This window comes from Diabrotica virgifera, chromosome 4 (genome assembly GCF_917563875.1).
Source record: "Diabrotica virgifera virgifera chromosome 4, PGI_DIABVI_V3a".
Taxonomy (NCBI): Eukaryota; Metazoa; Arthropoda; class Insecta; order Coleoptera; family Chrysomelidae; genus Diabrotica; species Diabrotica virgifera.
In genome coordinates, this window is record NC_065446.1 from 91,759,960 (window position 1) to 91,779,034 (window position 19,075).

The window sequence follows — 19,075 nt, forward strand, 5'->3', positions numbered from 1 at the left end:
AAATAAGAAAAATCAATAATTACATTGAGTTTAGGTTAACCTTCGAGTGGTAACGTACGGTCCCTGACACCGACGTAATGGATTTTTCGCGGTAAAACTCAAACGGGCATATTTTTTTGTCCGCGCGGCCAGTTAGCTTTCAAATCCTCATCACACTATTCAGTCTTGAAAAATCTGTGGCCAAGTGTGGATAGTTCATATGTTATTTGACCTGACGGTGTGAGAGACCGAGGTTACCATTTGTGTTATACTTATTGGTAAGTTTTTGTCGTTTTTGGTCCATAGTCAGTTTAAATAATAGATATTAATTTTAGGAGTTGTATGTGAATATTGATTACGAAAGAAAACAAGTCAGGTTGCAACAACTTTTTGGCGAAATTGTTGCTAATGTTGAACCAGAACCGTACAGTGCGGTGCAGTGGAGTGTATAAGAAAATGAGGAAACAAACGGACAATAATTTCAGTTTGTGTTGGACATTTGTTGAATAATTATATTTTTTTTGTGACATTTAAACCCTTGTCCATATGACTGTTGATATTTTGTTTTCAAAAATTTGACATGTTTTTGTAAATTGTTTATCAATTATGTTAGTATCTAAAAGAAGCCAATTTTTTTAATGTGCGTTTTTTTCCCGAATATAAATAAATATTGATCATTTCTTACTGTATTATTATTTAAATATAGTTATGTTAAACATTTAGTCACATCAAAATATTAACAGAAAATCACAACCTAAGATATTCATTATTAAAAAAGTCGGTGTGGCAGACCGACGTTACCAACTATGTTACAAGAATTCACGTTACCGGCGGAAGGTTAAGAACAGTTTTGTGTGCCAACCAAAGCTCACGTGGTTTATCTTTGACAGGTCGATGGATTGCCTAATAGCACTATGTCGCCACCACCAAAACTAATGCTTTGTGTGAGGTTACAACTCACATTTACTCTTCTGTAGACGAAGTCTTGTAAATCTTGCTTCCATATGGTGAACGGTATGCCAGATATAACCTCATACAGAGGGTTAATTTTAGTGGTGGCGGCATAGTGCTATGGAGTGGTATTTCTTAGTAAGGAGATACTGAACTTGTAAAGGTGATTGGGTGAATGACAGCTGATATGTACATTAAAAACATTTTAGAAGATCATGTTTTCCATTTACTAGCCATATTGAATAACAAATTCGTGTACCATGACTCAGGTCTTAATTTCAGTAGAATAGTGAATACTTACCTTGATGAGATTGAATTTAAAAATTATATTGGCCACCATATAGCCCACATTAAATTTAAATCCGATTATACCATTTAGGTATATGAAACATTAAAACATCGGATTCTGAAAAGAAATCCTATTTCTATGACACTGGGGGCAGCACAAAATTTTTTATTTCACACGCTAATTTCAAAATATGGATAATTTTTGTCCGTAAGTGTATATTAGTTTATTTTTCAAATTGGCGCCTAATTTAATCTTATATTTTGTGTTTATACAGCGTGTCCATTTAAGTCGGCATCATATGGGAAACTTTTTTATTCTTAGTTTTATGAAAAAAAGTTATTCTTTATAAAAAGTTGTGTATGGGCTAAAACTTACAACACAACCATGACTGATCAATTTTTTAAAGCCGTATACGAGGTATGTCAAAAAATATGAATTTTACTCAAGAGTAAAGTAGCTTTATTTTTCACAATATTGAAAATTGTTATAATGAAAAGTTGTTTGGAATTAAGAACTATATTTTAATATGCAACTTCATCCTTCTAATTGAAAAAAAAAAATTTAATTTTTTTATGGGAAACCAACATTATTTTCAGTTATTTAAATTATGATATGTAACTCTTTTATTATTAATTGTACGAAAAAAATATATAATTTGTAAACAGTTCTGCATGGTTAAAAGCCTTGAATACAACCATCTAATATCAAATTTGATCAATTTTATACGAGGTAGGTCAAATGAGATGAATTTTGATCAAGAATAAAGTTCCTTTATAGTTCAGAATATTTCAATAAGGAGGATGTAATTACATATTGGAACATGATTTTTAGTTCTATACAACTTTACATAATCACAATTTTCAATATTGTGAAATATAACGGTATTTTATTTAAGTACTCTTAAGCGAATTCATATTTTTTTATACACCTCGTATAGAATTGACAAAATTTGATATAACATGGTTGTAATTTAGGTTTAAGACCATGCAGAACATTTTATACAGAATAACTGTTTTTCGTAAAATAATAATAAAAGAGTTATCATAATTATTGAAATAACTGAAAATAATGTTGGTTATCCATAATTAAAAAACAAATTCACATTTTTTTTCAATTAGAAGGATGAAATTTCATATTAAAATATAGTTCTTAATTCCAAACAACTTTTCATTATAACAATTTTCAATATTGTGAAAAATAAAGCTACTTTACTCTTGAGTAAAATTCACATTTTTTGACATACCTCGTACACGGCTTTAAAAAATTGATAGCTGATGGTTGTATTTTAAGTTTTAGACCATGCACAACTTTTTATAAAGAATAAATTTTTTTCATAAAACTAAGAATAAAAAAGTTTCCCATATGATGCCGACTTAAATGGACACGCTGTATATGTATATACTAATAATATCATTAAATTGAATAAAGTATATTATTTATATACTCACCCGGAAAAAGAGCACTATCTCAAAACCGTTTAAAAGGGTCAACAAAGTGAAAAAATCATTTTCAAAGCCTCAAAAAGTGGTCTTAAAGTAGTCAGAAAAATCTGAAAAAATTCAGGCTAATGTATTAATGTCTCCATAACTATTTCTGATAGTTTTTGAAAGAAAAAAATATTGGTAATCCAATGTGAATTTCAAACGATGTAAAGTACTTACGGAATAGTAGAGCTTTGTGCAAAAAAATGCATTTCGCGCTTAGTTAAAAAAAGAACGTGCTGCGATTTCGCTCTTCGCTCTCAGTGAATTTTGAGTAAAGAATCATTAAGAAATAAGTAGACGCCGAAAAATTCCCAGTGACAAGACCTTCCACGATAATCCCCCTTCCCGAGAACCGTGCCCCATCTGTAGGCATTTGGTAGTTTTTAAAAAGCATTGATATTGATGCGTTTTTCAGTTTTTCGGTCCAATGTAGATTCAAGAAATATTCGATCGCGCTTGTTTTAGTACACCTGGTAAATTACATATATTGTTCCATTGAAATACGAATTTGGTATTTTATAATAAAATTTAATTTTCATTACAATCAATTTAATCCTATATGAAATAATATCAAATTAACAGTGGCGTAGCGTGAGTCTCGGCTGCCCGGGGCGGAAGACAATTTTGCCACCCTCTTATTTAGGTATTTTAATTTAATGTATACTATACATTGCACACATTAATTATAGAGAATTTTTCGGCGAGAACAGTCATCATTATTTTGCATTATACAGGTTGGATTTTAAATAAAAAAAGTTTATCTGTTTTACAATCACGTTTATTAATACAAAAATTCTTCTACTTTCACCAATTACGTTACGTTCACTACCGAGACCATCGCATGATATCCTAGCCTAGAGTATATCATCCTACTCTTCATATTCGTGAATTCTGGCATTCAAAATAATGCATTTATTTTACATAGCGATCGATAATATAGTTTCTCCGTAGTGAACGTAACCTTAGATACATTGATATAACTTAGGTACCTCTTAGGTCGATCTTAATAAAATATAAATAATTTTTAATCAATTTCAATTTTGAAAATCTTCTCTCACGGCTGGCATTGCTTATAGCAACTGTGAAAATATTCGGAACATTATTAAAATATTGGGCAGAGTATCTTGCAGCTTGGATTTAACAATAAATTTAAATAATTCAAGTGAGTCTGAATTAATCAATTTATTTTCGTTGCCTGTAACAGCAACGAAGTCCGCAGTCGAAGTCTTTCCAGCTTGAAATCCTGCTCGTCAATTTCGTCAGATGCATAGTCTAGATTACATTCAGTGTTGTCTGGATCTAATAATACAGCCGGCGTTAGATGAGCAAACTTATCCGTTAAATTCTGTAGCTGTTGAAAACGCTCACGAATTTCTACAATAACTCTATCTAACGAAGAAAACAGCTTTCGTCTCAACTCATTTTCACAAGACAAGTTAGCATCTCTAGTTCCGTCATCAAAAATATGCTTTCTTGTTATGCGCCTCCGAGATTTTATGGAAATTCCAAGTTCTTCACACATATTTTTTGCATAACCTACAGCGCCATTTGTCATTTCTCTCTTTTCTCTGTCAATATCATCTGCAAAGCATTTCACTTTCTGAGCGCACAGTCAAGTTCCCTTGTTTGTAAATATTTTTGTGCATAATTCACTTCATGTAGCACCGGTTGCTACAGGCCCAGAAAACAAAAAAAAGGAAAATGACTGCATCGAAAAAAAAAAACAATTACCTTACATAACAAAATAAATATTTGTTCTTTTTATAATGGTAGGGGAGCAAAGTATGCTAAATGTGCAGTCACTCGAGTGCTTTGGGGACCTATTGGGTTGTGAAGAGTAGGTCCTAAAACCAAAAAAAGTTAAGTAAAGTTTTCCATTTTAGTGGGCGCTTGCCGTTTTTTAATTTAATTTTCCATTTCCAACAATCGTTTTTTCCGATTATAACGCCATCTATCCATAATTCGAAAAAATGTTTCGAATAAAAGTTACTTATTTTTACGTAAGAAATCCAAATCTGCAATAAAAAATGAGGGCTCCTATTTAATATTTTAAAGTAACCCCCACTCCACCTCCGTGGGGGTCGTGTTTGATGCCATTCGATAGAGTTTTCAAAAATATTGAATAAGTGTATTTTACAGTTTTTCGATCTGATGTTCATTTCGCGAAATATCGCAGGATTCGTATTTAAAATATTAAATTTACCCCCACCCCTCTCTGTGGGAAGTCGTATTTGGTATCATTCGATAGATTTTTAAAAAGTATTGAGCACATATTTTTTAGTTTTTCGATCTCTCATTCATTTCGTGAAATATTCGCTTTTTTTCTTGTGAAACTTTGGGACCAATTTCCTTACGCCCGGCTCAAATCGTCAGATTTTTGAAATATACACTGTTTTGCATGTACTTAACTTACCTTATCTTATTCTGACAATTTCGAGTTTTTTTAAGGATAGATTTTTTTTTCGGGCCCCCCTTAACGAACTCCCCTGTGTTAAGGGCCAATATATGGTAGAGGTACATCTGCAGGGTACCAGGTTTCTCCCCATATGATAATCTGACGCGCTCGATTAACTGCAAAAATCCCCGCTTGGGCTCCCCTACCATAAGAAAACCAACTAACATAACAACAATTCTAAATAATTAAATTAAAATGAAACGCATTTAAAAAAATTATAAGAAAACAACCAACTGAAAAATTTATTCTCAATCAATAAATTAAAATTAAAGGAATTAAAAAAGCTCTAACCAATTAAATGTTCGAACAAACCACCCTCTTGCAGTGAACAAAAACACCTAATCGATCATACAATGCAAGTCTCATTACATTCAGCTGATCTGGCTGTATCTGACTGCAGAGTTGAACAATTTTTTCTTTCAATTCGTATTTAAACAATTGTTTTCTTTGTTCCACACACTGAAAAACGTATATGGAAGTAAAATAATTGCCGATGTATGTAATAGAAGTCATTCTCGCTGATTATTAGTCATAAACGAGGAATTCCCACAAGTCAGTATAGACGTTGTTGCCAGTCACTACAAAATATTCTTCAAAGAAAAGAAATTCTCCGAATTCGTGACAAAATAAAGGCGCGTTTACATGTATCCAGTAACTGGCGCCAGTCGCACTGGAACGACAGTGCTGGCATCATGTAAACGCTTTTTTGTTCCAGTCCAGCGCTGTCTGCCAGCGCTGTCTCGAATAGAAGGCTGGTCTATTTTTCGTGCCAGTGGCACTCGTCCGCGTCCCCTCTAACCCCGTGCCAGTAGTTGTAGACACGTGTAAACACAGCGTTCCAGTCGCTGGCGCTGTCGTACCTGTGGTTTCAGTGGCCGTATTAGGATTTTTAATAAGAGTGCCAGTGAGATTGGCGCCAGTTACTGGATACGTGTAAACGAACCTATCCAGCGCTGTCTTAGTCAAGCACTCGCATTCCAGTGAGACTGGCGCCAGTTACTGGATACGTGTAAACGTTACTTAAGTAATGAAACATTCCGTGCTCCTTTCAATCGGTCCGGATTTGTAGGTGCGATGAAAATATAAAATGGTTCAAATATTTACAAAATATTTGTATTATTTATTTTTAAATTTTGCCGCTCCCTAAAAAGTGCCGCCCGGGGCGGGGCGCCCGCACTACGCTACGCCACTGCAAATTAAACATACCACCAGAAAACAGTTTCAGCAACTTTTCAAAATAATCTGGCTATATTGATGTGATAAAAATCTAGTAAAATCCGACCTTGTATTAATTATCAATTACATTTAATATTGATATCATCCGAATTCGCACGATCAAAAAATATTACATCATAAGGTCAACGTACATCACGTGTCGATCGCGTGTAATCCCTTTATCAAATGAGCATAGTGGTAGATGATGATGATAATGAGATTAAATACAATCCGTACAATATAGATACCACGTCATTATCTACGTCAGAGATCTAAGTTGACATTGTTGGCCAATTACAAAAAATTCTTGAATTCATTTTAAATTAAATATATCACATAATTATTGCGAAGTGAATTATAAAACAAAACAAATTAATGTTTAACCCTGGAAGATCACACCTATTTCTTTTAAATAAACCGCACACATGGGTATCAGATACCCAATGATTTTTTTTTGAAGAAATAAAAAAAATTAAATACTTTATGATTTCCAGAGACTCTCTAATCACTATTGAATACTTAAGAATAATTAAATCAATCATTTTATTTTCTCTTTCTTAATTGTAGTAACACAAAAAAATATTAAGAATACCTAAAAATAATTAACAAACATTTTCTAAAAAACCGTAAACATAATTCAAAATATTTTAATTTAATTTAACAACAAAATGGTCTTTATAACTAAAATATAACACCTTTTGATTATAGAACTCATATTCATTCTTAGCCAGGTATTTCAGTTTCACTCATTTTAGTGACTACGTTCATAAGACAGTGTAGCTCTATGCTCCATGCATTATGCTGTATCTTTATAGCAAACCGAGCATGCACACTTTGCTTTTCCATCTTTGCCTTTGCAGAAATAACAGCTAGTTTGCTTTACTAAATTTGTGGGATGTTGTGTTGTTAGGTCATTAACTTGAACGCACACTTGATCGCAAACGTCACACATGGGTGCTACATACCCTAGCCTGTATTCAATAGATTTTCGTGATTGGAAATATTGCTCAAATGAGACCGCAACTACACACCCGTCCTTGGCAGACCAGATACTGAATTTACATAAAGCAGAATTACTATTGAAATGCAACTGCGCAAGCTACATGCAATTAAGTGTCGCGATGGGTATCTCACACCCAAGTGTGAGCTTCCAGGGTTAATGTAAATAAATAAAAACATTAGAATAGAACACAAGAATTAAGTTATAATCTTACATTAAAGTAAATAATAAAAACAATAAATATAATAAAACAAATACTTTTAGTAAAGAATAAAAACAAATCTGAAGTGTCAATACCGCAAATGTCAAATAAATGTTACCAGTTTATGCCAAAATGTTACCTGTGTTCGATCGCAGTTAGAGTGTAATCCGATCAAGTGTGCTTTATAAAAACGCTTTGTATTCCACTTATACAAATTAAATTAAACAAGCTACAGTTGAGTCCCTGAATCTTTACCCGTGCGTCATCATTTAAAGCATACGAAATAAGTCGATGATAAGTCGGAAATTTAAATTTACTAAACGCAACAGCAAGTGACAGTAAGTGACCTGCTGTTGCGTTTAGTAAATTTCAATTTCCGACTTATCATCGACTTGTTTCGTATGCTTTAAATGATGACGCACGGGTAAAGATTCAAGGACTCAACTGTAGGATAGTTTCTTTAAATTTACCTTAATAGAAATCTTCCATTTTTATTTCTACGCGTATATAATAAAATAGGTCTAGTAGCTGTTTTTCCTGTGTACTCAGCTAAACTATTCTAAAAAGGAACACACCTACTACTTAAATACATACATACATACATAATCGATGATCCTCTTATACCGTAAGGTGTCGAGGTGTCTTTTTTACTCGTTATTCTCTGCGAACTTACGCCACTTTCTTCGGTCCCTAGCTAATTCTTTGGCTTCCAGCCACGATTTTCCTCTATTCTGCAATATTTCCATCACACTGGAATTCCACGTTTTCCTTGGTCGGCCTCTCTTGTTTTTTCCTATCGGCCTCGCTTCCCATGTCATTTTAAACTCTCCCGTCGTTCATTCTAAATAAGTGCCCAGTCCATTTTAATTTCTTTTCATGAATTTTTTCCTTTAATGATTTTACTTTTAATTCTCTTCTAATATCTTCGCTACGTCTTTTGTCGGTTCTCCTAGCTCCCACGACTTTTCTTAAATGCCTCATTTCCGCGGCTTGCAATCTATTTTCTTGTTTGTTGTTCAATACCCAATTCTCTGCTCCATTGCTCCATATGTAGTGATAAGTACGTAAATTGTTTTAAATATTATCATTTTGGTTTTCCTTGTTATTTCTTTTTTATTTAAGAAGTTTTTATACAGCGAATGATATGTTCTTGTGGCTGCTTTTATCCTATTTCCAATTTCGTCTTCTTGTGTCCCCTTCTTATTTAAAATTATTCCAAGGTATTTAAATGGAACTACAAAAAAAAAATTATGTATGTCTTTGTACTCACTTTATAATGCTCAAAAAATTACGGGGTACGCTCAAATAATTCTCGTATCGCGTGAAGTTAGACATCTCTTGCGCGTGAAGTTAGGCGTGTTGATGACAGTTGAGGAATTGGGGTTGACCCATTAAAATTAGTTTAATATTTAAATAAAATACAAATAAACTCTTTAAAATATAATATTTATTTATAGCAGTATAACTTCTTACGTGCTTACAAAGTACACACACTCTTTTTTAATTTCTAACGCCATAATTGAGATTACAATTATGACAGACTGACTGATAGGCAGTCGGTATCACTCAAAGAGATAAGTACCTTACGTTTTTCGAACAGGGAAATCCATGTTGCCCTTTAAGTTAATCTATTCACATCGACCTAGTGTTGTTTCAAAATTTAATTATTACATCAAAATCATGTAACAATAAAGTTTTTATAAACATGAAAGTGGGCTAGTTTCAACTACGAGTAGAATGTTTCACTGATGATGGTCTGATGAGACCGAAAACTTTCTGGAATTTTTGTAATCTATTTAGATGGGGTTTTAAAAGTTTTTAATAAAACATGGTCCAAGTTTTTACTTTGTAAGTTTTTCATCATTTTTGTATAGCATTTCTGTCGAATTGTAATGTTTTCTGTCATTTTTCAGATTAACAGCGGGAGAACAAAAATTAGAAGGTGAATTTCGGCATATCAATTCACGTCTAATCACCCATTCAGAAGAAGTAGCCTTCTACAACGGTAACTCTAGAGAAAAGGCAACTCTCATGGCCAGTTACAACAAGCTTTTAAATCACTTAAGGAAGTTCTTAAGGTTTAGAGTCGCAATGGGCGTCGTGGACAACATTGTTGCTAAATATTTTGCCGGAGTAGTAGGATTTTGGGTCGTGTCGTTGCCATTTATGACAAGTGGACACAGCTTTAGGCTTCTTGGAACAAACGAAAGGTAAGATCAAAGATTTTTTAAATTAGTCTTGCAAACGTATTTAATAGGGAACTTGCACATTTTTTTTATTACATAATAATGCTCAGTTTTGTATAAAAAATGAGATTTCCAAAATTTCACGCTTCAAAAACTCATAATAACTTAGAAGTACAAATTTAAAGTCTTCTTTATCTTAAAATAGTTCAAACGACCCGTGACGTCACAGAGTTTACCTATGTGGTTCAGTTTATGGTTATATTTACGTATATTCTTCTTCGTCTTTAGTTTATTGGCCTCCACCTACTTGGGTATTTAGCCAGAGCGTCGTCGGGGAATAAAGGAAAAATATTTATATTCTAATGACATTTATCATATGTCATTGTAATAAAATATACCAGTTTGTTGAGATTGCAGTTTGATACAGTTTTTGAAGTAAAGGAAAGAAGGTTTATTATTGAAAATAAAACCATTTTGTAAAAGTACAAATTTTCTATGAATAGTTCAAACGATAAAAAACATTTGTAACGTCACATAACTGTATTTTCTACTGACGTTTATAATGTCTAATTTAAAATTATATATACAATTGGTGTAGAATGTAAACATACAACCCCGTGACGTCACGACGCGTTTTGGGGTGGCTGGTATAAGTTGAATTTTTAGTCGTCTTTAGGGGTCAAACGAAAGACAAACAAAACTTTTTTATTTTTGATACAGGTTCTAAATTATGTTCTGTTGTGATTTATACCATTTTTTTTTCGAATTTAAAATTTTCCTAAGTTTCCAAAGTTCCCTATTCAATAGTATATTGTGTATCTAGTAATAAAGATGTAGTAGATGTGGCCGATCACAACCTAGTAGTGACCAAAATTAGGCTCAAAATGAAAATAATAAATATGGTACGGCCATACACAGAGAATGTCAGATGACTGGATCCCTAACAGATTTTGACGTGGACACTACTAGGGAGAAGGAAAAGAGGGAGGCGGAGAAGAAGCTGGAGTAAGGGAATTGAAAAAGAACTAGAGGAAAGAGAAACCCCTCCAGGTCTACTAATGGTTAAACAGAGAAGAATGGCGGTTAGGAGTCGGAAGACGTCGGAGAACGCTGTAAACCGATAGTAGTAATGAAAATAATAAATCTAAGAATAACAGATGCACAAATCGATACAAGTAAATTAAGAAACTCACTCATAAGACAAATGAGAAATGAAATCAATAATCGATTAATGAATGTTACAGAAAAAGTTCTGCAAAAATACCAAATGGTTGTTAAGTAAGACAGAAATAGATGCGCTGACGCCAACCGGATGCAAAAAGAAACAATAGATGACAGAGGAAATTTTAGATTTAATGGAAGAAAGACGTCAACATACAGACAAAGATAATCAGATGTACAAAAAAGTGGATACACAAATAAAATACAAAATTAAGCAAGCGAAAGAGGAATTAAGCAGAAATAGAAGAATACCATAAAAAACATGATAGTTTTACCACACACAAAAATAATTAAAGAATTAACTCACATCAATAGAAAAAGAAAACCTGAATAACTGAAACATACAAATGGGAAACTAGTGTTGAATATCAACGAAAAATAAAAGAGGACAGAATATATCAATGAGTTCTTCAGATAATAGAACAAAAGATAGAAGAACAAACTTCAGATGGAAGTAGAAGTAGAAGATGGTGCGGTTTTAAATGTATTAAAAAAGGAAATTAAAATGGCACGAAAAACCAGCAAAAATGCCAAAGCAGTTGATTCAGACTAAATCTTGAAGACTTGTTTAACACAATATATAAAACAAAACATATACCACAATAGTTACTCTCCACCTTTTGTGCTATCCCTAAAATACAAACGCTAAATACTGCAGTGGATACAGAACAATTCAAATATTCCCAAATTATTCTTGAAAATAATACATGGCCGTATAATTAAAATACTGGAAGAAGGACTAAGGAATAGATGCTAGTCAGTTTGAGTAACAGAAACGGACTAGGAAACAGAGGCGATATTTGGTTTTAATGTGATAGCTCAAAGATGCATGGATATAAATGGCGATGTGCATTTTTGTTACGTTGATTTTGAAAAAGCATTTGACAAAGAGAGATACGACAAATTAGTCCAAATTCTAAAAACACAAAACAGAGACAAAAGAGACTTAAGAATAATATGAAATCTTTACTGAAATCAAAGATGTAATGTTGTAATAGATAACGAACGCAGTTCAGAAATTGACATCAGGAAAGGAGTTAGGCAGGGATCTATTATGTCTCCATGTAAAGCAGGACACTGCAACAAGAACATATGAATCAGCTACAGTCATTTGAAATGTGGTGTTACAGAAGGATGCTTCGAATAGCATGGACACGGAAGAATTGAAAGAAATGAACACTTTTCTAACACTACGCCTAACACTAATTATAAAGCAAAGTAGATTATGGTCTGATCGAATATCAATCTGGGTAGCTCTTGATTGATTTTATACAGTTTTTAAATGACTCATTTGCTTATACAATGAATTCTATCTAATGTTATTATCTTCTCGATCCATTTGAGACTTTTAAGTACACAGTCTACGTTTTGGCTGACAAACCAAGCATTCATGAGTATAAATTAGTAATTATCAGGCGTCCATATGTATTGATCATACAGTACGTTTAGTTTTGGATTAGATATAGGCGACTGAAGGAATCGCTAAAATCGGCAACATTGCTTAAAAACATACGCTGTTATGTATTTAAACAAACACAGCATGACGAATGACAGGGGCGGAGCGACAGAGTTAGAATCGGCAAGAATTAGGTGCATTAGCGTGGGAACTGGGGACCGTCTGGTATTCGACGGCGCACAGTGTGTCGATTAGAACAAGCTACACACACCGGCAAAATTAGCCGAACACGTTAAAAATGGGACATGTTTGATATCTCGTATTTCATAAACCAGTGGTCCGATTTGAGTGATTTTTTTAATATGTTATAGCCTTATTATTTAAGAATATCGTTGTAATAATATTGTTGCTAGACAGGTAAATACCATTTTATACCGGGTGTACCAATCATACTGTGTTTTTTTCTTAAAGTTTGGAACACCCTGTGGAATATTCTAGCATATGAAAAGTATTAGAATTAATGCTCGATTGTAGACTTAGGCTTGCTTAACATTTTACTTTTCGATTCATTTACTTATGTGAGATAATAAAAAAGTTATGTGCGTTAACATCTATCCATGTTTTTCATCAATAAATCCTCATAGTAGGGGAGGAAAGTATACTAAATTTGCAATTACTCGAGCGCTATGAAGAGTATGTGCTAAAATCCGAAAGAGGTTAAGTTAAGTTTTCCATAAAGTGGGGGACTTTTCATTTTTTAATTTAATTTTCCATTTGAAACAATCATTTTTCTCCGATTATAGCGCTATCTATCCATAATTCGAATAAAAGTCGAATACAAGTTGCTTATTTTTACGTAAAGATCCAAATCTGCAATAAAAATTGGGGGCTCCTATTTAAGATTTTAAATTAAATCCCCCACCCCACCTCCGTGGGGGCTCATGACACCACACGGAGAGGGGTGGGGGTAAATTAAAAATTATAAATACGAACCCTGCGATAATTTGCGAAATGAACATCAGATCGTAAAACTGCAAAATACACCTATTCAATATTTTTCAAAAATCTACCGAATGGCACCAAACGCGACCCCGCACGGAGGTGGAGTGGGGGGTTACATTAAAATATTAAATAGGAGCCCCCAATTTTTATTGCAGATTTGGATCCTTGACGTAAAAATAAGCAACTTTTATTCGCAATATTTTTTCCTATTATGGATAAATGGCGCTAAAATCGGAAAAACGATTGGTGGAAATGGAAAATTAAATTGAAAAATGGAGAGTCCCACACTTTATAAAAAACTTAACTTAACTTTTTTTGGTTGTAGCACCCACTCTTCTAGGTCTGGATCCCGCGTATGAAAAAAAAGTTGATTAATAGCAAGCTGAAAATTTGTTAATAGCTTAAGGGTGTCTAGTTGGATAAACTCTGATATATGGGAACACTGGAACAGGGGCAGTTTTAATTGTGGAACAGGTTAAAAATTTGGAACGGTCAGACCACGAAAACGGCATATTTATTTTGTCCGACAGAACAGACTTAAACTCTCCGAACAGAGATTAAACTCTCGTGCAAAAATCAGACTGCTATTTATCACCTGTCATAATTCCTGTCATTTGACATATTCTACATGTTCCACTTATTAAAACGCTTATTTGGTGATAAATAGCAGTCTGATTTTTGCATGAGAGTTTAATCTCTGTTCGGAGAGTTTAAATCTGTTCTGTCGGACAAAATACATGTGCCGTTTTCGTGGTCTGACCGTTCCAAATTTTTAACCCGTTCCACAATTAAAACTTCCCCTGTTCCAGTGTTCCCATATATCAAAGTTTGTCGGACTAGACACCCTTAATCTATTAACAAATTTTCAGCTTGCTATTAATCAACTTTTTTTTCATACGCGGGATCCAGACCTATTCACAATCCACTGCAGGTTTCAAGAACGCTCGGGTAATTGCAAATTTAGAATACTTTTCTCCCCTACTATGAGGATTTATTGATAAAAAACATGGTTAGTTCTTAAAGCACATAACTTTTTTATTTTCCAACATATGCAAATGAATCAAAAAAGAAAATGTTAAGAAAGCATAATTCTACAATCGAGTTTTAATTTTAATATTTTATATATGCTGGTATATTCCACAGGGTGTTCCGAACTTTAAGAAAAAAACACAGTATGCTTGTTACACCCGGTATAAAATGACATTTACCTGTCTAGCAACAATATTATTACACCGGTATTCTTAAATAATAATGCTAAAAGAATAACATACTAAAAGAATCACTCAAATCGGACCACTGGTTTATGAAATACGAGACATCAAACATGTCCCATTTTTAACGTGTTCGGCTAATTTTGCCGGTGTGTGTAGGTGGACAAAATTATTTTTTATCATATTTACATTTGTATCGAGCAATAATATAATTTGATAATAAAATAAATAATTTTTATTAGTTAAAAACTGAATCAGAGAGGTCTAAAAGCCTAGAAAATAAATAAAAAAATTAAAAACAAAAGTTTTTCTATATTTAATACATTATAAATACAAATACATAAATATATAAATACGTATTCGTCTGATTTTGAAGTAGATTTGACAGAGGTTTAGACTCTACTGTAGGAGCTATAATCAATTTTAAAACCTCGGGGTACAATTGACCAGCTTTTTTGTTTAGAATTTCTCTGACACTATTTGTCAGTGAAAGAAGAAGTTTGTCCACGATGAAGAAGAAGTAGAAATATTTTATGATGAAATAAGAACAGCTATAGAAACAAATAAAGCAAACTACGAAATACTATTAGGAGATTTTAATGCTAAATTGGGCAAAAAAGAAGAAGATTATGAACATTTAATTGGCAATTATGGCTACGGGCAAAGAAACGATAGAGGAGATATGCTTCTCAATTTCATGAATGAACATAACATGTACTCCTTTTTCAATAAAAAACCAAGCAGAAAATGGACATGGATGAGCCCCGATAAAAAGACAAAGAATGAAATAGATTATATCTTAACGAAAAATAGAAACCTAGTAAAAGACGTATCGGTATTAAATCAGTTTGACCTAGGAAGCGACCATAGACTAATAAGAACAAAACTAGTAATAAACAAAAAACTAGAAAGAAAAAGAATAAATGAAAAACGATACAAATGGACATCTGAAGAAATAAAAAATAGTGAATTTAATAAAAAGATAATGCATGCATTAAATCAAGTTAACATGCAGCAGATAAACTCCAATGATATTGATGATTTGAATAACCTTATAACCGAAACAGTGAACAAAAGCATTCTGCAACTGAAAAAACCAAAAACAACACACAATGAATTAGATAAAGAAATATTACAACAAATAGAAAAAAGGAAGATCTTAAATAAATCTAACAAAAAGGGAACCGCAGAATATAGAGAACTTAATAGGCAGATTAGAAAAGGAATCAGAAAACAAAAAAGAAAAGAAGAAGAAAAATTAATAACAACAACTATTGAAAAAAATAAGAGTATGAAATGCCTCAGACCGACACTAGGACGACGTCAGATAATATCATTAATGGGAAAAGACGAAAATGAAATCACAACAATGAGAAAACATACTGAAACGAATAGAAGAATTTTACACGGAACTCTACAGAACACATCAACAAGACGATGAAATGAGACCAGCACGGAAAATAATAAAAAATGTTGGATCGGAAATAATGCCAAAAGTAACAATTTCAGAGGTAACTACAGCATTGGGAAACATGAAGAGAAATAAAGCTGCAGGAGAAGATAGTATTACTACAGATATGATTTTAGAAGGAGGTAAGGAACTCATTGCAATTGTAACTAAGCTTATAGACAGTTGTTTACACCAGGGCAAAGTCCCTAAGAGCTGGAACAACTCTAAAGTAATCTTATTATACAAGAAAGGTGATAATCGAAAGTTGGAAAACTACAGGCCCATCAGTCTATTGTCACACCTATTTAAAATACTCACCAAAGTCATAACTACCCGACGAACAAGAAAATTAGATGAATACCAACCATATGAACAGGCAGGTTTTAGAAAAGGCTATTCAACTTCCGATGACCTGTTAACCACAAAAATATTAATAGAAAAATGTAACGAATACAAGTTTCCAGTTTTTATAGCATTTGTAGAATACGAAAAAGCTTTCGACACTATAGAACTCACGGCCGTAATAAACGCAATGCAAAATTGTAGAATAGACAGCAGATATATTAACTTAATAAAAGAAACTATGAACCAAGCTACAGCTACATACTACCTAAATGAAAATGAATACACGAACCCTGTACCATTAAACAGGGGAGTCAAACAGGGAGACACTCTATCACCCAAACTGTTCACCTTAGTTTTGGAGGACGTTTTTAAAAATCTAAATTGGAAATATAAGGGAATAAACATCAATGGCCGCTATCTCAGTAATCTACGATTTGCGGATGACATAATCCTGATAGCTACTGACCTACAAGAACTGCAAACCATGCTTTCAGAACTACACACAGAATCTTCTAAAATAGGACTGAAAATGAATTTAAACAAAACAAAAGTCATGCACTCCGAAGAAACGATGACAATAATAAACAACAAAGTTATAGAAAAAGTTGAAGAATATATATATACTTAGGACAAAAAATAGTACTAAATAGGGAAATTCAAACGGAAGAAATAAAAAGAAGAAGAAAGTTAGCATGGGCAGCATTCGACAAACTGAACTATATACTCAGAAATCAGCAAATTCAACTACATCTTAGATCTAAAGTTTTTGATGCATGCATTATTCCGATATTAACATATGGGGCACAAACATGGACAATCACAAAAAAGAATATGAACATACTCAGAGTCACTCAACACGCGATGGAAAGAGCAATGCTTGGCATATCACTTAAGGACAGAAAAACAAACACATGGATAAGACAGAAATCCAAAGTCACCGATGTGGTACAAAAATCACTAAAATTGAAATGGGAATACGCTGGACATGTAGCTAGGAGCGATCTTAACAAATGGCACAGAACAATTCTAACCTGGAGACCATACGAACACAAAAGACCCAGAGGCAGACCTCCTATGAGATGGACAGATGATCTGAAACGAACTGCCGGGAAAAATTGGCTACAAGTAGCGTACAACAAAAAACAATGGAAAGGAAGACTTGAAGAGGCTTATGTTCAGATGTGGACGTGAATGGCTAGACGAAGAAGAAGAAGAAGAAGATTTGTCAGTGGATCAGATGTTATGATCAACATTGAAAGTAAATCTGTAGTCGTGGCATACGTGACGTGAACAGTCTCTGGTGTATTTCTCCCGGAACTTGCGGCAATCTTTATTCCTTGCTTCTTAAGCTTCTTTTGAAAGCGGTCCAAGTGGAACTATTGCTGATTTGATTACTTCCATACTATGTATAAGTATTTTATGTACAGTGGCTTTCAGTACCATGAAATGGCTCTTATGGCTAAGAAAAAGTTCTCTGCATTCAAGACAGAAATTTTCAAATCTCAACAAAAAAAATGTTGTGCTCGAGTGTTTTGGTTATAATAAGTCTTATTATTAGTGGAAAAGGTGCAGATATTACATATAGCAAATTTAGCCCTGGTACAAAAGGCTCCAAATCATTGCCATCATTTGAAAGTTTCAAAACGAAGGAAATTCATTCGTTCATCATACAAAGGTTTTTTAATATTGATTGTTTATCAGATACATTTAATAAACTAAAAAAAATCAGCACAAATATTATCCATTTTCAACCATTAATCTGTATAAATTAAGGAAAACTTAAATTTCTTGTGAAAAAATGATGAACGGAACTCAACTGATTTATTCTATTACAATAAAAATACGTACCTTTGGACGCTATTACTAAAAAAAGAATGATGTGCAAGCGTGTGCAGGTTATAATAAGTATTATTATTAATGGGTAAGGTGCAGCTATGATATATTGAAAATTTAGACCGGGTACAAAAGGGTACAAGTAATTGCCACCCTTCAAAAGTTTCAAAACGAAGAAAATTTCCTTCGTTCATCATAAAATCTTTTTTTAATATTGTTTGATTATTAGATAGATTTATTGGATTAGAAAAAATGAGCACTTACCAGCATAACCACTAGCCATATTCAACAATTAATCTTTAAAAATTAAGGAAAACAGTAATTTCGTGTGATCGAAATGATGTACCAAATTCAACTGATTTATTCTATTACAATGAGAATACGTACTTTTGGGCTCTATTACTCAACGATGGGATGTGTTAGACATAAAAAAATATTAGAGTAGCATGTATTTCTTTTAATTTTGAATATGACTTGTCCACCTAGCTAGTAGGGTGGTTCGAAAAAAACTTTTTTTTATTTCAGATCGCTATAGTGCGCAAAAGTTGCCATTGGTATAGACTTGAAAAAAACACTAATTATTATTTTTTTATTAATTTGTCTTCCGGTCGCGCAATGCCATCGAAGTTAGCAAAAATTGTGAAATATTTAATTTTTCATATTTTTTTTAAACAGGCCAGATGGTTTTAATTGCGTTCCTATGCCATGAATTAACTACTAAAAGTATGTAAAATCAATATAAATGCACTTATTATACATTTGTTTCATATCTTCCGGTTGCGCAACATAATACAAAATGAGTAAAATTAGTAGTTTTTGCAAAATTTCAAAGTTTGACTGTTTGGTACAATTTAAT

The 19,075-nt window shown here is 33.0% G+C and overlaps 1 protein-coding gene across 1 annotated transcript in view; it reads left to right on the forward strand.

The window, feature by feature from the left end:
• Positions 1-19,075, forward strand: part of LOC114327238 (ATP-binding cassette sub-family D member 3) — a 172,537-nt gene that overhangs the window by 130,440 nt on the left and 23,022 nt on the right. The window contains exon 4 of the mRNA XM_028275783.2: positions 9,489-9,785. Coding sequence (XP_028131584.1) covers positions 9,489-9,785 — 297 coding nt within the window. The remainder of the gene's footprint in view (positions 1-9,488; positions 9,786-19,075) is intronic.